The 21,197-nt window shown below is 48.0% G+C and overlaps 1 protein-coding gene across 1 annotated transcript in view; it reads left to right on the forward strand.

Moving 5' to 3' along the window:
• The first annotated feature begins 6,254 nt into the window (after positions 1-6,254).
• The window catches only part of LOC144507726 (vascular cell adhesion protein 1-like), a 94,642-nt gene continuing 79,699 nt past the window's right edge, over positions 6,255-21,197 (forward strand). Inside the window, exons 1-4 of the mRNA XM_078234975.1 lie at positions 6,255-6,459; positions 16,324-16,587; positions 19,003-19,317; positions 19,963-20,241. Of these exons, the coding sequence (XP_078091101.1) occupies positions 6,393-6,459; positions 16,324-16,587; positions 19,003-19,317; positions 19,963-20,241 (925 nt within the window). The 5' untranslated portion in view covers positions 6,255-6,392. The remainder of the gene's footprint in view (positions 6,460-16,323; positions 16,588-19,002; positions 19,318-19,962; positions 20,242-21,197) is intronic.

The raw sequence follows: 21,197 nt of genomic DNA on the forward strand, positions 1-21,197 counted from the left end.
TCACTGACACTCCCCTTGCCTGGGAGATCTACCTTCCTGCTCACTGACTCTCCCCTAGCCTGGGAGACCTACCTGCCTGCTCACTGACTCTCCCCTAGCCTGGGAGATCTATCTCTCTGCTCACTGACTCTCCCCTAGCCTGGGATATCCAGCTGCCTGCTCACTGACTCTCCCCTAGCCTGGGAGATCTACCTGCCTGCTCACTGACTCTCCCATAGCCTGGGAGATCTACCTGCCTGCTCACTGACACTCCCCTTGCCTGGGAGATCTACCTTCCTGCTCACTGACTCTCCCCTAGCCTGGGAGACCTACCTGCCTGCTCACTGACTCTCCCCTAGCCTGGGAGATCTATCTCTCTGCTCACTGACTCTCCCCTAGCCTGGGATATCCAGCTGCCTGCTCACTGACTCTCCCCTAGCCTGGGAGATCTACCTGCCTGCTCACTGACTCCCCCTAGTCTGGGAGATCTTCCTGCCTGCTCACTGACTCTCCCCTAGCCTGGGAGATCTATCTCTCTGCTCACTGACTCTCCCCTAGCCTGGGAGATCTACCTGCCTGCTCAGTGACTCTCCCCTAGCCTGGGAGATCTATCTCTCTGCTCATTGACTCTCCCCTAGCCTGGGAGATCCACCTGCCTGCTCACTGACTCTCCCCTAGCCTGGGAGATCCACCTGCCTGCTCACTGACTCTCCCCTAACCTGGGAGATCTACCTGCCTGCTCACTGACTCTCCCCTAGCCTGGGAGATCTATCTCTCTGCTCACTGACTCTCCCCTAGCCTGGGAGATCCAGCTGCCTGCTCAGTGACTCTCCCCCAGCCTGGGAGATCTACCTCTCTGCTCACTGACTCTCCCCTTGCCTGGCAGACCTACCTGACTGCTCAGTGACTCTCCCCTAGCCTGGGAGATCTATCTCTCTGCTCATTGACTCTCCCCTAGCCTGGGAGATCCACCTGCCTGCTCACTGACTCTCCCCTAGCCTGGGAGATCCACCTGCCTGCTCACTGACTCTCCCCTAACCTGGGAGATCTACCTGCCTGCTCACTGACTCTCCCCTAGCCTGGGAGATCTACCTTCCTGCTCACTGACTCTCCCCTAGCCTGGGAGATCTATCTCTCTGCTCACTGACTCTCCCCTAGCCTGGGAGATCGACCTGCCTGCTCACTGACTCTCCCTAGTCTGGGAAATCTATCTCTCTGCTCACTGACTCTCCCCTAGCCTGGGAGATCTACCTGCCTGCCCACTGACTCTCCCCTAGCCTGGGAGATCTATCTCTCTGCTCACTGACTCTCCCCTAGCCTGGGAGATCTACCTGCCTGCTCACTGACTCTCCCCTAGCCTGGGAGATCTATCTCTCTGCTCACTGACTCTCCCCTAGCCTGGGAGATCTATCTCTCTGCTCACTGACTCTCCCCTAGCCTGGGAGATCTCCCTACCTGCTCACTGACTCTCCCCTAGCCTGGGACATCTACCAGCCTGCTCACTGACTCTCCCCTGGCCTGGGAGATCCACCTGCCTGCTCACTGACTCTCCCCTAGCCTGGGAGATCTACCTGCCTGCTCACTGACTCTCCCCTAGCCTGAGAGTTCTACCTGCCTGCTCACTGACTCTCCCCTAGCCTGGGAGATCTACCTGCCTGCTCACTGACTCTCCCATAGCCTGGGAGATCTACCTGCCTGCTCACTGACACTCCCCTTGCCTGGGAGATCTACCTTCCTGCTCACTGACTCTCCCCTAGCCTGGGAGACCTACCTGCCTGCTCACTGACTCTCCCCTAGCCTGGGAGATCTATCTCTCTGCTCACTGACTCTCCCCTAGCCTGGGATATCCAGCTGCCTGCTCACTGACTCTCCCCTAGCCTGGGAGATCTACCTGCCTGCTCACTGACTCCCCCTAGTCTGGGAGATCTTCCTGCCTGCTCACTGACTCTCCCCTAGCCTGGGAGATCTATCTCTCTGCTCACTGACTCTCCCCTAGCCTGGGAGATCTACCTGCCTGCTCACTGACTCTCCCCTAGCCTGGGAGATCTATCTCTCTGCTCATTGACTCTCCCCTAGCCTGGGAGATCCACCTGCCTGCTCACTGACTCTCCCCTAGCCTGGGAGATCCACCTGCCTGCTCACTGACTCTCCCCTAGCCTGGGAGATCTACCTGCCTGCTCACTGACTCTCCCCTAGCCTGGGAGGTCTAGCTGCCTGCTCACTGACTCTCCCCTAGCCTGGGAGATCTACCTTCCTGCTCACTGACTCTCCCCTAGCCTGGGAGATCTATCTCTCTGCTCACTGACTCTCCCCTAGCCTGGGAGATCAACCTGCCTGCTCACTGACTCTCCCCTAGCCTGGGAGATCAACCTGCCTGCTCACTGACTCTCCCCTAGCCTGGGCGATCTATCTCTCTGCTCACTGACTCTCCCCTAGCCTGGGAGATCTACCTGCCTGCTCACTGACTCTCCCCTAGCCTGGGAGATCTATCTCTCTGCTCACTGACTCTCCCCTAGCCTGGGAGATCTACCCACCTGCTCTCTGACTGTCCCCTAGCCTTGGAGATCTACCTGCCTGCTCACTAACTCTCCCCTAGCCTGGGAGATCTATCTCTCTGCTCACTGACTCTCCCCTAGCCTGGGTGATCTACCTCTCTGCTCACTGACTCTCCACTAGCCTGGGAGATCTATCTGCCTGCTCGCGGACTCTCCCCTAGCCTGGGAGATCTACCCACCTGCTCTCTGACTGTCCCCTAGCCTTGGAGATCTACCTGCCTGCTCACTAACTCTCCCCTAGCCTGGGAGATCTACCTGCCTGCTCACTAACTCTCCCCTAGCCTGGGAGCTCTAGCTGCCTGCTCACTGACTCTCCCCTAGCCTGGGAGACCTACCTGCCTGCTCACTGACTCTCCCCTAGCCTGGGAGATCTAACTCTCTGCTCACTAACTCTCCCCTCGCCTGGGAGACCTACCTGCCTGCTCACTGACTCTCCCCTAGCCTGGGAGATCTACCTCTCTGCTCACTAACTCTCCCCTAGCCTGGGAGACCTACCTCTCTGCTCACTAACTCTCCCCTAGCCTGGGAGATCTACCTCTCTGCTCACTAACTCTCCCCTAGCCTGGGAGACCTACCTGCCTGCTCACTGACTCTCCCCTAGCCTGGGAGGTCTAACTGCCTGCTCACTGACTCTCCCCTAGCCTGGGAGATCTACCTCTCTGCTCACTAACTCTCCCCTAGCCTGGGAGACCTACCTCTCTGCTCACTAACTCTCCCCTAGCCTGGGAGATCTACCTCTCTGCTCACTAACTCTCCCCTAGCCTGGGAGACCTACCTGCCTGCTCACTGACTCTCCCCTAGCCTGGGAGGTCTAACTGCCTGCTCACTGACTCTCCTGTGCCCGGTAAGAACCTGTCTTTAGTGGCAAAAGGATTGGTAATCAAATGTATGCTGATTGCAGGAAGAATAACAATCAGTGAGGTGTCCTGATCCCGCTGTGTGTTGCCTGAAAGCTGATTGAATAATAACTTTCAAAAGGGAATTGGGTAATTGCTTAAAGGAGGAAAACAAAGGGATGGAGGGGAACAGGAGAGTGGGATTATTTGAATAACTCTTTGAAAGAGCCAGCACAGGACGATGGACCAACTGTCCTCCTTCCATGTGGTACCATTCTATAAATGCAGTCTTTCTATGTCCATTTAGGATGAGATATTCTGAGCTAAAGTGTGCCTATTGCCTGGAAACATAGAAGATAGGAGCAGGAGGAGGCCATTTGGCCCTCCGAGCCTGCTCTGCCATTCATTACGATGTTTGTGAACAGAATTCCCACTCACCTGAAGAAGGGGCTTGGAGCTCCGAAAGCTTGTGTGGCTTTTGCTACCAAATAAACCTGTTGGACTTTAACCTGGTGTTGTTAAACTTCTTACTGTGTTTACCCCAGTCCAACGCCGGCATCTCCACATCATTCATTACGATCACAGCTGATCATCCAACTCAAAAGCCTTCTCCCCATATCCCTTGAACCCCTTGCCTCAAGTGCTATCTCTAACCACTTCATGAAAACATACAATGTTTTGTCCTCAATTACTTTCTGCGGTAGAAAATTCCACAGGCTGACCGCCCTCTGGAAGGAATGTCTTCATGTTGGATGTTTCAAACACTGAACCCACAACATGGTGCCACACATCAAAGAATTGCTTCCATCTCAGCACCAAAAACAGAAAATGCTGGAAAATCTCAGCAGGTCTGACAGCATCTGTGTGGAGGGAGAATAGAGCCAACATTTTGAGTCTGGGTGACCATTTATCAGAGTGGGTTCCATCTCTGAATAGCTACCGTTTTAACTTGGAGACTCCTCAATGTGAAACTTGCTTTAAGTGACATACTTGCTGCTAGTTCTGTCCTGGCCTCTTTTGGGAACTCTCGCATTTGTGGGGACTGGGTATTTTAAGTCGTTGCTTCCCAGAATGGGGACTTCAGAACCTGTGTGTTTGCCAACGATTTGTTTGTCAAAGTCAGAAGCGGCAAGTGTGACAATTCCTACCACAACTCATTATGAAACACCGAGACAGTCAGAATAACTGTGAAATCCGCCCCTTTCACCTCCTTTACTGATCATCTAACTAAAAGATGCATGAGTGAGGAATGTCAGAACATTTCTAATGGGCATGCAAATAATAAAGTGTGGGGTAAAACTGGGTATTTTATAAATTTTAGACCAATATGTGTTCAGTAATGCTTCACTATGGCAAGTCTTTTCATAGGTAGAAAATAGAATAAGAGTTTTGAAAACACTTTTGCGGTGTTTTCCATTTCAGGATCAGTGGGAAACCACCAAAAACCTGAATATATTCACTGAGAAATTGACATAATTTTGTGCAAAGCAAAATATGGGCGGCACGGTGGCACAGTGGTTAGCACGGCTGCCTCACAGCGCCAGGGACCTGGGTTCAATTCCCAGCCTCGGGCCACTGTCTGTGCAGAGTCTGCATGTTCTTCCTGGAAACTGTGCTCCGGTTTCCTCCCACAGTCCAAAGGGTTAGGTGGATTGGTCATGCTAAATTGCCCCTTAGCGTCAGGGGGGCTGGCTAGGGTAAATACATGGGTTACAGAGATAGAGCCTGGGCGGGATTGTGTTCGGTGCAAACTCGAAGGCCGAATGGTCTCCTTCTGCACTGTAAGATTCTATGAGAAGGCCATTTGGCCCATCGACTCTATACTGTCTCTCTGAAAGAGCATTCTAAGTAATCCCACTCCCTTGCATTATCAAATCTCCTCGCAGCCTTCTTTGTTCTTTTCCATTTTCTTCACACTCTCTACTACCACCAGGCTATCTTGGATAGATTCCAAACAGATGTAGCAACTCAAACCTGGGCATCCACAAGACACTGTGAACCATCAGCAACAGCAGAACTGTATTCATCCCCAATCCATAACCTGGTGGTGCAGCAAAACCCTCACTCTACTATTACCATCTACTATTACCATCTACTATTACCATCAAACTGGGGGATCAAATCTGGTTCAGTGCAGAATGCAGGAGGGCATTCTGCACTCTCTCCCTTCCTTCTCTATGATCGGCATGCTTTGTCTGTATAGCGTGCAAGAAACAATACTTTTCAGTGTATACTAATACATGTGACAATAATAAATCAAATCAAAATGGGAGTAACTCACCTCCTGACTCCCAAAGCCTGTCCACCGCCTACAAGGCACAAGTCAGGAGTGTGATGGGATTTTCTCCACTTGTCTGGACCAGGTCAGCTCCAACAACATTCAAGAAGCTCTACACCAACCAGGACAAAGCAGCCCCGCTCGATTGGCACCTCATTCACAAACCTTCAACATTCACTCCCTCCACCAGCTCAGTGGCAGCCTGTGTAACACCTACAAGATGCACTGCAGCAACTCGTGAAAGAATTTTTAAAAAAGTTTTATCCGTTCACGATTTATAATGCCATCGATATTTGTATAAGATACTCTCCCTCCCAGGGAAATAGAAATAATAGTCTTTGTGGGATGAGGATGACTAAGTCCCGGTGTGGGGAATATGCTGCTTCATATAACTGCAGCCAATTCCATATTAACTTGATCCGAATCAAAATCACTTTAATGCATTTCAGTTAGCCGGAAATATTTTTAAATAATAAACACCTTCCAGTGAGGTGGGATGTGCAAATGTTACATTCAGATCTTTAATTTGTTCCATCTTTGGTGGAAACCGGAAATAACTAAACAATTACTGGCAGAACTGCCCTCATTTCCACCAGCAGGCAGGGTCTGTCCCAGGATAAAAGGCGCAGTCCGCATAAATCCCCTGTTTGGAACTATCTGTCTCTTTATTTACCGCTTATTGGCTTCACTCCAGTTTGGGATTAAATATTTCTCTCAAGATTCCGCGTTTGTAACGATTTGACCATGGATTTCAGACTCACTTCGCGGTTTGGAGATTCCTGCTTTTTTACCTTGCTTTTTACTGTCACAGGTAACTGCATTTTTATTCAGTCTGTGCTGTTGGGGTTGTTCGCGGTGATACAGCTCGTATAGCAATATCACTGACTGGCAGCGATTCCTCGCAGTGTCTGGGACTGTCACTGCTGTCCCCACTGAGGCCTGGCTAGTTTTTAAAACGTTTGGTTTTTAAACTTGGATGGCATCTCTCACATTCCGACTGAAGGCAGACGAGTTCTCCTCACCTCTTGCCCAGTGTCTGATCAAAAATCTCAGCCTCCCGCGGCCTCGGTCCAATCCTTCACCGTTGTGAACAGCAGCTTTCCTTTGCTCCGGGTCACGGGGGGAGTAGCTGCAGGGTTGAGGGACATTGCTGCGTGCTGGCTCCACAAGTCTGGTAAGAAGTCTCACAACACCAGGTTAAAGTGCAACAGGTTTATTTGGTAGCAAATGCCATTAGCTTTCGGAGCGCTGCCCCTTCGTCAGGTGAGTGGGAGTTCTGTTCACAAGCAGGGCATATAAAGACACAAACTCAATTTACAAAATAATGATTGGAATGTGAGTCTTTATAGGTAATCAAGTCTTAAAGATACAGACAATGTGAGCGGAGAGAGGGTTAAGCACAGATTAAAGAGATGTGTATTGTCTTCAGACAGGACAGTTAGTGAGATTGTGCAAGCCCAGACAAGTCGTGGGGCTACAGACTTGCCCACAAGTCTGACCCATTCAGATTTGGAGTCAGCAGCTTTTAGCAGCGTCAGCCTGGCTGGTGCCATTAACTGTTCAGTTGAGCAAATAACTTCTAATTTTACTGAAATCAATTGCAAATGAACTATTAAATAAACCAAATTGCCAAAACACCAGGAGAAACTTTTGTTTTAGATGGGGAGTTGTGATCTGGAGAGATCGAGAGACACATTCTGAAGGAACTTACCGAGAGAAACAGTGTGTGGTTGAAATGCAGAAAGAGCTGGAACAAAATGGATCTTCCATATAGTCAGCACGGGGGATAGCCTCCAGCTGTGCTGTAAGATTAGGAACTTTTATCAATGTAAATATCTGATCATGTTCATTGGACCATGAAATACAAGATGGAAGCTGAAAGCCTTTTGCACTTGCTGCATTCTCTATGAATCAGACTGGGTTTGGAATGGGTGGGTGGTGCCCATCAAGAGATGCTGAAAGGCTGCTCATCAATTTGCTTTTGCAATTTTAACTATCTCAAGTATATTCGGTGACATACTGAAGGAGGGCTGCATTATCCAAGAAGCTGATATTAAACTGACACCCTGTCAGGGAAGCAAGACAAGGGAAATAGATATATTGGCCGGGAATTTGGGAGAATATGACCAATAAGACATGTACAAGAGCAGATCACAAATCTCTCCCGCAGATCATTTAGAGCTAATCTGAATGATTCAAAGTGTCAGACTGAAATGTGAGGTCAGAGTTGAGAAACGAGTGATAAAATCATTAGCTGAATTTCAGGACCTTGTCATTGTGCAGTGATGTGAGAAATTGCCTACACATCTCTATGGGAGGCAGCAGAGAGTGATCATTGTCCACTGGAGGAACTTCATCAGCAAAATCCGGGTCCATAGGACTCTAAAATCAGCCCCGCAGGTGGAGGAGGTGGTTAAGAAGGCGTATGGTGTGCTGGCCTTTGTCAATCGAGGGATTGAGTTTAGGAGTCCGGGGATAATGATGCAGCTATATAAGACCCTCGTCAGACCCCACTTGGAGTACTGTGCTCAGTTCTGGTCGCCTCATTACAGGAAGGATGTGGAAAAGATTGAAAGGGTGCAGAGGAGATTTACAAGGATGTTGCCTGGATTGAGTGGCATGCCTTATGAGGATAGGCTGAGGGAGCTCGGTCTTTTCTCCTTGGAGAGACGAAGGATGAGAGGAGACCTAATAGAGGTATATAAGATGTTGAGAGGCATAGATCGAGTGGACTCTCAGAGGCTTTTTCCCAGGGTGGAAATGGCTGCTATGAGAGGACACAGGTTTAAGGTGCTGGGGGGTAGGTACAGGGGAAATGTTAGGGGGAAGTTTTTCACACAGGGTGGTGGGCGAGTGGAATCGGCTGCCGTCAGTGGTGGTGGAGGCAAACTCAATAGGGACTTTTAAGAGACTCCTGGATGAGTACATGGGGCTTAATAGGATGGAGGGTTATAAGCAGGCCTAGAAGGTCTCGGCACAACTTGTGGGGCTGAAGGGCCTGTTTGTGCTGTAGTTTTTCTTTGTTTCTTAAATCAGCATTGAGTTCCTCTTAAGGTTTCAGAGTCATGGTGGCACAGTGGTTAGCACTGCTGCCTCACAGCGCCAGGGACCCAGGTTCAATTCCCATCTTGAGTGTCTGTGTGGAGTCTGCTTGTTCTCCCCTTGTCTGCGTGGGTTTCCTCCGGGTGCTCTGGATTCCTCCCATGGTCCGAAAGACGTGCTGGTTAGGGTGCATTGGCAGTGCTAAATTCTCCCTCCGTATACCCGAAGAGGCGCTGGAGTGTGGCAACTAGGGGATTTTCACAATAACTTCATTGCAGTGTTAATGTAAGCCTACTTGTGACACTAATAAATACACTTAAAAAACAATCTCACCCTGAAATACAAGCCAGGAAGAGAGACATGATGCTAGAAGATACCCTATGTTTGTTATTGCTACAGGAGACAACATAGACAGCTTCAGCAATCAGTCAGTGACATAAATTATCTAAATCAAACAGGACTCCAGCTACACCAGGAACAACACGGACAACAGGAAGGATGTCTGAGGAAGATTCTTTACTCAGAGAGTGGTTGGGGTGTGGTGTGGACTGCCTGCTTTGATAGTGGAGTCGGACACTTTAGGAACATTCAAGTGGTTATTGGATAGGCACGTGGAGCACACCAGAATGTTAGGGAGTGGGATAGCTTGATCTTGGTTTCGGACAAAGCTCGGCACAACATCGAGGGCTGAAAAGCCTGTACTGTGCTGTACTGTTCTATGTTCTAACATTGTTTGTGCAGTGTGCCAACTAATCACAGAACAATGAATCCAAATGTACCAGATGGAGCATTTTCTTTTGTTCCTTCATAGAATGTAGAGGCAACATTTATTGCCAATTCCTAATTGCCCTTGAGAAGGTGGTGGGGAACTGCCTGCTTGAACCGCTGCAGTCCACATGGTGTAGGTACAGCCACAGTGCTGTTTGGGAGGGAGTCTCAGGATTTTGACCCAGCGACAGTGAAGGAACAGTCACAATGGTGTGTAGCTTGGAAGCAAACTTCCAGATGGTGGTGTCCCCATGCATCTGCTGTCCTTGTCCTTCTGGATGGTAGAGTTAGAATGTGATGTGGAGATGCTGGCGTTGGACTGGGGTAAACACAGTAAGAGTTTTAACAACACCAGATTAAAGTCCAACAGGTTTATTTGGTAGCAAATACTATTAGCTTTCGGAGCGCTGCTCCTTCGTCAGATGGAGTGGAAATGTGCTCTCAAACAGTGCACAGAGACACAAAATCAAGTTACAGAATACTGATTAGAATGCGAATCCCTACAGCCAACCAGATCTTAAAGATACAGACAATGTGGGTGGAGGGAGCATTAAGCACAGGTTAAAGAGATGTGTATTGTCTCCAGACAGGATAGCCTGCAAGTCCAGGAGGCAAGCTGTGGGGGTTACTGATAATGTGACATAAATCCAACATCCCGGTTTAGGCTGTCCTCATGTGTGCGGAACTTGGCTATCAGTTTCTGCTCAGCGACTCTGCGCTGTCGTGTGTCGAGAAGGCCGCCTTGGAGAACGCTTACCTGAAGATCCGAGGCTGAATGCCGGTGACTGCTGAAGTGCTCCCCCACAGGAAGAGAACAGTCTTGCCTGGTGATTGTCGAGCGGTGTTCATTCATCCGTTGTCGTAGCGTCTGCATGGTTTCCCCAATGTACCATGCCTCGGGACATCCTTTCCTGCAGCATATCAGGTAGACAACGTTGGCCGAGTTGCAAGAGTAGGTACCGTGTACCTGGTAGGTGGTGTTCTCACGTGAGATGATGGCATCCATGTTGATGATCCGGCACGTCTTGCAGAGGTTGCTGTGGCAGGGTTGTGTGGTGTCGTGGTCACTGTTCTGAAGACTGGGTAGTTTGCTGCGGACAATGGTCTGTTTGAGGTTGCGCGGTTGTTTGAAGGCAAGAAGTGGGGGTGTGGGGATGGCCTTGGCGAGATGTTCGTCTTCATCAATGACATGTTGAAGGCTCCGGAGGAGATGCCATAGCTTCTCTGCTCTGGGGAAGTACTGGATGACGAAGGGTACTCTGTCCACTGTGTCCCGTGTTTGTCTTCTGAGGAGGTCGGTGCGGCTTTTCGCTGTGGCGCGTCGGAACTGTTGATCGATGAGTCGAGCGCCATATCCTGTTCTTATGAGGGCATCTTTCAGCGTCTGGAGGTGTCTGTTGTGATCCTCCTCATCCGAGCAGATCCTGTGTATTCGGAGGGCTTGTCCGTAGGGGATGGCTTCTTTAACGTGTTTAGGGTGGAAGCTGGAGAAGTGGAGCATCATGAGGTTATCCGTGGGCTTGCGGTACAGTGAGGTGCTGAGGTGACCGTCCTTAATGGAGATGCGTGTGTCCAAGAATGCAACCGATTGCGGAGAGTAGTCCATGGTGAGTCTGATGGTGGGATGGAACTTGTTGATGTCATCATAGAGTTGTTTCAGTGATTGCTCCCCATGAGTCCAAAGGAAGAAAATATCATCGATGTATCTAGTGTATAGCATCGGTTGAAGGTCCTGTGCGGTGAAGAAGTCTTGTAGTTAGAGTCAGGAAGGTGTGTTTGGAAGGTGCAGTCAAAGGAGCATTGTTGAGTTGCTGCAGTGTATTCTGTAGATGGCACGCACTGCTGCTAGTGTGTCATGGTGAAGGGACTGAATGTTTAAGGTGGTGGATGGGGTGCCAATCAAGCAGGGCTGCTTTGTCCTGGACAGTGTTGAGCTTTGCGAGTGCTGTTGGAGCTGCACCCATCCATGTATGTGAAGAGTGTTGTATCACATTCTTGACTTATGCCTTGTAGATGGTGAACTGGCTCTGGGGAGTCAGGAGGTGAATTACTCGCTGGAGGAGTCCCAGCCTCTGACCTGCTCTCGTAGCCTTAGTATTTACATGCTGTCCAGTTCAGTTTCAGGTCAGTATTGACAGTGGGGTGATTCAGTGAGGGTAATGCCTTTGAAAATGCGAGATGGACTTTGCTTGGTACTTGTGTGGTACAGTTGTTCCTTGCAACTCATCAGCCTAACCTTGAATATTGCCCAGGTCTTGCTGCATTTGGTCATGGATTCCAGTGGGAGCATTTCCCATTGACTCCAGTTTGGCTTGTTGGTGACACGTCAGTTAAATGCTGCCTTGATGTCAATGGCAGTCACTCTCTCAACTCTTGAATTCAACTTTTTTGTTCATGTTCTGACCAAGAGTATAATGAGGTCAGGAGCTGAATAGCCCTGGTGGTACACAAACGGAGCATTAGTGAGCAGGTTATTATTGTCTAAGAGCTTTTTGACAGCACTGTTAATGACTCCTTCCATCACATTGCTGATGTTCTAGAGTAGAATGATGAGTAGACTAATCAAGACAACTTTGGTTAGTTGTTTAATTTTCCACCACCATTCATGACTGGATGTGGCAGGACTACAGAGCTTAGATCTGATCCATTATTCGTGAGACTGCTGCGCTGTGTCTATCTCATGCTGATTTGTTTTACACACATGTAGTCCTGTGTTGTAGGTTCACCAGGTTGACACCTATGCAATGTGCAGCTCCTGGCACGCCCTCCTACACTCTTCATTGGGGCCGATTTTACCAAATCGGCTCTAAGTGCCAGGTGCGGTCGTAAATCAGACCCACGCCCGGCAGCAGCGCCCCCATACGCCTTTTTTCGGCGAGGGTCCAGTGGGCGGGGCCTAGCGCATTTGCATCTGTCGGAGCGCCGAACTGCGCAGCCCGGAGCCGACAGCGCTCAGTGCGCCCGAGCGCGAGAGTCAAAGGCAACGCTGACAGCATTGCTGTCTGCGCCGCCTTTGACTTTCCCTGGTTTGGGGGGGCGCGAGATGTGACGTCTCTTCCATGGGGGGGCGGATCTGACGTCGCTTCCCTGAAGGGGGGGGGGGGGGATGTGATGTCTCTTCCCTGGGGGGGTGGAGAATGTGATGTTACCGCTCCCCGCCCCCCAGGGGCAGAGACGTCACATCACCCCCCCCCCCCCCCCCACAGTGAAGAGACGTCATCCTACCATCAGGACTCCCGGAGCAAGGCCTGGATCCAGGATCGCAAGATGCTTTCGGCGGACACCAGCGATCAAGGTAGGTTGGGGGCCCGGGGTGTCCGATCCCGGGGGGTGGGGGGGGGCGGTCTGCAGAGGGTGGTCGGGGGCAATCCACCAGTTCAGTTGCTGAGTTGAAGCCCTATCGGACTTGAATTCAGCAACACGGTAAATGCCGATCGGATCGGAACCTCATAAAGTGGGAATCCTTGGGTAAGTTGGGCGCGGGCTTCATTATGCCGATTTAAATGCATACAAATTATGCGCCGGATCGGCGCCCGGATTGGCCGTTGGTAAAGGCGCAATTGGCCTTGGGTCGGGTCTGGACCGCGTTTTAGGCCCGACACCCGACGCCCAACTTTACCACGATTTTGGTAAAATCGGGCCCATTGTCTTTTTCCCAGGGTCGAAGGGTTAATTACTCGGGGGCATTGGTTGAAAGTGAGGGGGGGAAAGTTTAAAAGAGATGTAAGAGGCAAGTTTTTCACACAGAGGGTGGTGAATGCCTGGAACGCACTGCCAGAGGAGGTGGTGGAAACAGATTCTATGAACAATGTTCAAGAGGCATCTGGATAGATACATGAATAGGCAGGGAATAGAGGGATATGGACCATGTAGAGGCAAGAAATTATTAGATCAGAGAGGCATCTGTGTCGGCACAGACTTGGTGGGACGAAGGGCCTGTTGCTGTGCTATTCTTTGTTCTCTTATTCAACTCACCACTCAAGCTATACCTTGAATAATATTTTTTTAAAAGTAAAACAAGTTATAACATATCCTTAAGGTGTTCAGTTGAATTGAAAAGTCAATTGTTAATCTTCTTTCGTTTAGATTTTTAAAAATGAATGCTTCTATATCGATATAACTGTTCATTATTATTTTGAAAAGGGATTTTATATTATTTGTATAAACAGTTAGGAATGAATTGTGATGTGAATGTATGCCCAGGATGACACTGTAAGAAGTTTAACAACACCAGGTTAAAGTCCAACAGGTTTATTTGGTAGCAAAAGCCACACAAGCTTTAACCAGGACTTTAACCTGGTGTTGTTAAACTTCTTACTGTGTTTACCCCAGTCCAACGCCGGCATCTCCACATCATGCCCAGGATGACACAGTCATTGTTGCACTGATCCTGAACACACAGCTAACTGTAATGTATCAGAGCCATGATGTGGAGATGCCGGCGTTGGACTGGGGTAAACACAGTACGAAGTTTAACAACACCAGGTTAAAGTCCAACGGGTTTATTTGGTAGCACGAGCCACAAGCTTTCGGAGCGCTGTTCCTTCATCACGTGAGAGATGGACCATTGACTCCCACTCACCTGATGAAGGAGCAGCGCTCTGAAAGCTTGTGCTACCAAATAAACCTGTTGGACTTTAGCCTGTTGTTGTGAGACTTCTTACTGTATCAGAGCAGCAACCACATGGAGAGCTGTAAGAATTACATTCACTGAAGCTTGAGCATTTTGATTCAAACGTGCGATTATTTTGAACACCTGAGAACCAGAAGACGTAACAGTGCTATAGGAATGCAAGTCTTTCTTTTGGGAATTTGCTTGTCAGTGTATAAAGACTAGACTCTGCTTGTATTTTTCACTCCATGGCTATGTGGCTACGTGGCTGTAGCACACAGCAGCTGCTTCTGTCACTGGATCAGTGGAGGAGTGAAGAGCCTCTAAACTTTGTTTCTTGATCTTCACAACTCAGAGTTTTATTTTCAGGCCTTTCTCCAGCTTGCTTTTTAACTTTGGCCTGCTCTAAATTTTCATTTCCTCCTCCTTGTTCAGGCCATCTGAGTGATCTAAGAAAGCCCACCGGTGCCTCTACCATCTCAGGAGACTAAGGAAATTTGGCATGTCCTCGACAACTCTCTCCAACTTTTGCAATGCACCATAGAAAGCATTCTTTCTGGTTGTGTCACAGCTTGGTATGGGCTCCTGCTCTGCCCAAGACTGCAAGGAGCTACAAAGGGTCCTGAAAGAAGCCCAGTCCCATCACTCAAACCAGCCTCCCATCCATTGACTCTGTCTACACTTCCTGCTGCCTTGGCAAAGCAGCCAGCATAATTAAGGACCCCATGCACCCCGGACATTCTCTCTTCCATCTTCTGTAGGGAAAAAGATTCAAAGGTCTGAGGTCACGTACCAACCGACTCAAGAACAGCTTCTTCCCTGCTGCTGTCAGACTTTTGGATGGACCTACCTCATATTAAGTTGATCTTTCTCTACACCCTAGCTATGACAGTAACACTACATTCTGCACTCTCTCATTTTCTTCTCTATGAACTGTATGCTTTGTCTGTATAGCACACAAGAAACAATACTTTTTACTTAATACTAATACATGTGACAAATCAAATCAAAGATCCATATTCCACTCTCTGCCATTTCTGTGGAGGAGGTGATAGAGCAGTACAGGTTGCAGGGCTGAGGAACTGGGCACCATGATGGGAGATACAGCCCAGCAGATATTAACCCCAGCAGAGAATTTCAAAGCAGCACAAACCCTGGGAGGACCACAGAGGGACTCTGCATCATAAGAGTTCATTTCTCAAAAGGTATTATTGGCCTTCTCTGTAAAACATTACATGAAGATCTCAAACCCGCTTTCATTTGTGACACTTGCTGTGGCTATAAAATTCACCACTAGCATGAAATTAATTATTTAGTCTCTTTTCAAAAGCTACAGGAGAATCTCTATTATAGGATGGTGAGCAGTAGAGTATGTATTTACCTGGCCAATGGGCTGCATGGTGACACAGTGGTTAGCACTGCTGCCTCACAGTGCCAGGGATCCGGGTTCGATTCCTGGCTTGGGTCACTGTCTGTGTGGAGTCTGCACGTTCTCCCCGTGTCTGCGTGGGTTTCCTCCGGGTGCTTCTGTTTTCTCCCACAGTCCGAAAGACGTGCGGGTTAGATGCATTGGCCGTGCTAAATTCTCCCTGAGTGTTACCCGAACAGGTGCCGGAGTGTGGCGACGAGGAGATTTTCACAGTAACGACATTGCATGGTTAATATAAGTCTACTTGTGACACTAACAAATAAACTTAACTTAAAAACAATGCACTGTAAAGAAAAGAACACACTACTTTAGCTTTGTCACATAACCAGGCAGCAAAGAGAAAGGGGTTCACTGCACTGAAGGGTCTATAGTCCATCCTACCAGTGCATTGATGCATATATTCATCCACAAAAACAGGAAGGAATTCCACGATAATATTTTACAGATGCTATCTTTCAAATTACTACCCCAGACTAAAACAGAAGATATAAAGTAGCCCATGCAGCTAATAGACTGATAAATGGAGGAATCGCTGAAATGCTGAAGGCTTGCTTTCAAAGTCTGGGAAACATCATCCCAGGAGTCTGCTCATTTTCTTTGGCCCAAGAAAGATCTGGAGGTTTGAATGGATGATGCTGGGTATTCTTCTCCAATGGTGCCATGCCTTCCTGCACTCTGGGCACAGATGTCACTTTAAGATCTTACTCAGATTCAGTTTTCCATCCTCAACATATTCCCCTTTTGACAGGCTTGGGGATCTGTTCACTATTGTCCTTGTTCTCAGTGAATTCCAAATCCCTGTAATGAGTGTTTTGTTTTGTCAGCAGACATTATTGCTGGATTTGAAATGCAGATCAATGCAAACCCCCCAGCTGTGGCATTTGGAGACTCTGTGACGATGAACTGCAGCACAACATGTCCAACAGATAAAATAATAATCGAAGGAATGAAAGAGGACAACAAAACATGTGGTGAACAATGGTGTGCACTTTATTCTTCAAATATCCAGTCGTGGTCTGTGAGAATGACGTGTGTTGTAAAATGCCAATCAGAGCCTTCCCAACGGGAGAAGGCTGTGACTGTATACAGTAAGTAAAAATGTTGTATTAACATACAAAAGAAATAGTGATATACTTAGGGTTGTACAGAAAGCGTTTGATTCAGGACATCTTAATATTGCTGTGCTGATAATCTGCAATGTATTACGAAATTGGATGACACAAAGTGAGGCACTAATCTCAGCTGGGATTATGAAGCACCCAGAATGGGTGAAACAGATGATAGATAAATATCAGTTCATAATGGGGCTATTTATCAAGATGTAGAAATTTGTACACAGTTGCACCTGTGACATTAAATTACTTCACATGAAGAAATGTTCCCCGTCCCAGTCCATTTCAACAATTTGGCTTTCAATTTATTAATATTTAAAAGTTGCAAAAATCATTGCAGCAAATTCAGGGAAAATGTCCACTGAGCACAGACTGTGACCAGAAATTCTTCCTGAGGCTCCCACATAATCAGACTCTCAAACAAATGAGAAAACCAAAGCGAGAGGGTCTGGAGAGAAGAAATGAATCATCTCTTAGCGTCCATCTTAACCTTCCCATGGTCTCAAAAAGGTCAAATGATGACTTACCGATCACTATTGGCATCTGGTGCAGGGTGAGAGTGGTGAGGATACTTGGACTTGGTTTAAAATTACCAGGTTTCCAGTTGCTGAGGGAGTTGCTAGAAATCACAGGGATGAGGCGATGGAGGAGTATTTTCAAACAAAAGGGGCGATTCTCTCAGTGCTGAATTGGTGGAAAACTGTTCTAGATCATGACTGTTTGTTCAGTGCAACTACCCACTCGAATCTCCGCACTCTGTGCAATGCAGAGGTCACAATCGTGAATCTCATTAAAAACCCAGGGGGACGGGGCCTATTCGCACCGGAGTCTGATAGTTCTGGAACTCTGCGCATGCACAGTGGCCCCGATCTGTCAGTCTCCCCGTTTGCTGGACAGTTCGATCACTGGCCAGCCCGGGACCCCTGCAGTGCTGCCCCCACAGCCCGATCGCGGCCCCACAACAATTCCCGGGCCAGCCCTGACACCCCCCACTCCCCGTCCCAGAACACCCCGATGTCCAGCCCACCCACCTCTTTTCCCTCCCTCCTCCCACCAGCAGTGGCGTGTTCCCCCCCCCCCCCCCCCCCCCCCCCCCCCAGGGTCAGACCCTCCCCCCGGCAGACCACGACGCCCGCCCCGATCGCTGGTCTCCCTCCAGCCCAGACCAATCCCCATGCAGAGTGGCAGCGGGTCCCCCCACTCCCAACAATCGCCCCTAGGCCTCGCCCACACTTGGCCCCAATTGCACTGACCGATGTCCGGTGGGCAGTGCCAAGGTGCCCCCTGGGCATGGGTTCTTTGCCCCTTGGGCAGTGCCAGAGGGCACAGGCTGGCACTGCCAGGGTGCCCGTGCCCAGGGGGCACTACCACCCCCACCGCCCGCCCCTCCGGGGGGGCTCCGATTGCCCCCCCCCCCCATCACTCCGGGGTCTCCCACCAGTTCCCCGAATGTGGGGCGCTACTGTAAACCCCGCCGGAATGAAGTACTCCTGGCGGGGTGGGAGATTCAATCGGGATCGGTAAGTTCTGTGCCGGGATCGATAATCACATTTAAAATATATTAAAAACAGATTCAAATCACTTCCCTCCCTTCCTGCGGTTTCCAGTGTGGTCCAGGCTGCGACTGTTCCCTGGCTCAGGGAAATGCGCGTGCGTTGGGAACGCATGCGTGAATCCCGCAAAATGGCTGACACCCGATTCTCCTGACTGGACCCGCCAGATAATTTGCAAGTCACAATGGGAGAATTGCCCCCAAAGTTTCTCCACCGTTTTTCGCTCTGCAACAACAGCTTTCTGCGACAGTGACATAATTTTAAAATGTTTGAACAATATTCTTCACAATCCAGTTACAATTTGAATCTGAGGCGAATCCAGATCAAATTAACACTAATCCACAATGGGCTGGCTCAACACGGAACAGAGGCTATTGAGGAATTGATTCTCTACCCAGTGAAGATGTGCATTGTGGACTGGCTCAGTAGCAAGTGTTTCATCTTGATGTACACTTCCATGAATGTTATTGATGATTATGGTGATTTCAGTATCACAATCGGACGGCCAGGTTTCAGGACAGCTGACTGAACAATCTCCAAATTAACTGCCGATCCTTAATGAGAGATAATGAACCACAAGGTGCAAGTGTGGTTGGGACAAATCTTTAGTTTGGTGCACACGTTTAGCATATATCGAGGGATTTGGGCCAAATGTGGGCAATTGGGACTAGCTTAAAAAAAAAAGGTAGCATGGACAAGTTGGGCCGAAGGGCCTGTTTCCATGCTGTAAACCTCTATGACCCCATAGTGAGAGTGACTATTTTGAAAGGAAGGGATTCCGTGGTGCTCAGTACAAAACTTCAGGGAATTCTGTTAACTTGTGACTCTCCTTTAACAGATCGAGAGATAAACATTACTTCACCTCCGGAAGTGCTGGAAGCTGACAGAACATATAGTCTGGAGTGCATTGGTCCGAGGGTCTATCCAAACAATAAACTCATACTCACATGGCTGAGGGGGAGTGAGATTGTTCAGAGCAATTCCACAGGAGAACAAGGTTATCCAGATGAAGATAAAAGATTGAGGAATGTCTTCAGTTTCACTGCAAATGTGTCAGATGATGGACAGGTGTACACCTGCTTGGCCGAAGTGGATTTGGGCTCTAACGACAGAAAACTAATCGCAAACTCCTCTGTGACTCTGCAAACTCACTGTAAGTTCCAGGTGAACCATGTTTAGTTGATCATATTCTATGTTGTTAGTGATGATATGGAGATGCCGGCGTTGGACTGGGGTGGGCACAGTAAGAAGTCTCTGAACACCAGGTTAAAGTCCAACTGGTTTATTTGGAATCATGAACTATCTATCTGAATGCCATACTCCAGCGCTGTCCCCATATCCCTTATCACCTTTAAAGTCTGGAAATATATTACAGTCAATCTACTTCAGAGTATTTCTAAAAGCTTTGAGATATTTATTTAAGATATTCTGTCTGATCTAAATGTAGTCTTACTTTTTTGGGGGGGGAGGAATATATATAGAAGTAAATGACAGTCTATTGGTGTTTTGCATTGGTAATATCATTGTGTGTTTCTCCTGTTTGCCCGGATGCTCTGATACAGTTCCAAATTCCAGCAGACCAATTACACTTCTGCAATTTCTCATTTGGAAGAAGCAAGATTTGATGGGGAGTTCCCTCTGGCTGTTCTTATGCAATGGAAAAAATCTGGGCACAGAATCATTTCTGCGGAAGCCTCATGCATCACACAAAATATTTCCATTAAAAGGAGACATTGCTCTTTAACAAAATCAAATAAAGGTAACTTTTCATTTAATTTTACAACATTTTCTTTTACAGATAAGCCTATGGGAACAACCGTGTTAGCGAATAACAAAACAATCTCCGAGTCCCCAGTCCATCTCAGTAATGGAGACAGTATTATATTAATCTGTGACTCTCAAGGAAATCCACGGCCAAATCTGACATGGGAATATCCAAAACAAAGCAATGTAGTGATGAACTCTTCTGGAGTCCTCCACATTTCAGATGCCACAACAAAAAACAATGGAATATATAAATGTACAGCCACTAATAAACTCGGAGCTGATAGGAAGACTGTGAACGTTAGTGTGGAAGGTTAGTTGGCAATCTCAATGATAATTGATTAAAAGTTCAATGTAAGCCTGAAATCACTGTTTCAAAGAAAAAGCTTAAGCGCTGACCTTTATTCTGTTTACATTTATTTCTGCATCAAAGGATTGTAGTTGCGAGATCAGAACTAACTTGCTCCCATGTTTCATTCTGACCACCAACACAGTCAGCAGTGGTTAATCAGCTTTCCCTACATTTCAGGGAGTATTTTGCTCCACTCTACATGTTCACCTGGATGACGACATCAAGATTGCAGTGTTCCAGTTCCGAAGAAGAGTCATTTGACTCAAAAAATTAATCATTTCTCTCTCCACAGATGCTGCCAGAATTTATCTGTTTTTATTCAGAATTGCAATGCCAAAGCATTACAGGAACTCACTTGGCTATCCTTAATCTCTTGCAGTTTAAGAAACATTCTATTTAATTTTACATTTTCATGTCAGCTAGCTGCAAATGATATTTACAATCAAAATGTTTTAGGACTCAGGTTTTTTCCAAATGAGTCTAATCTAGAAGAAAAGCTCAGTTGGAGAAAGAACGTTGGATAGAGAATGAATCTACACATATTATTTGCATCCTAGTAGCTGTATGAAGAATGGCAAAGGTGCAACAATACAAGTGTTGAATCTGCTGTGGATCAAGAGCATCTTCTCACAATAACTTCATCTATAAAAGTGGTAACAAAAAACATCTCAAAGTGTTCAGAGAAAGCAATGAACAGATGCAAGATTTAGTAGAAAAGTTAAGACAAGTGACCACAAGCTTGATCAAAGAGATGGATTTTTGTAGACACTCGGGGATTTGGACAGTTGGAGAGAAAGTGAAAGACAAAAAGAACAGATCATGATATTATTGGCTGATAAATGGTGTAAACATGAACAGTAACTAGATACTGATTAGAACATCGAACAGTACAGCACAGAACAGGCCCTTCGGCCCAC

The sequence above is a fragment of the Mustelus asterias genome, chromosome 19, assembly GCF_964213995.1.
Source record: "Mustelus asterias chromosome 19, sMusAst1.hap1.1, whole genome shotgun sequence".
In the NCBI taxonomy this organism is placed as follows: Eukaryota; Metazoa; Chordata; class Chondrichthyes; order Carcharhiniformes; family Triakidae; genus Mustelus; species Mustelus asterias.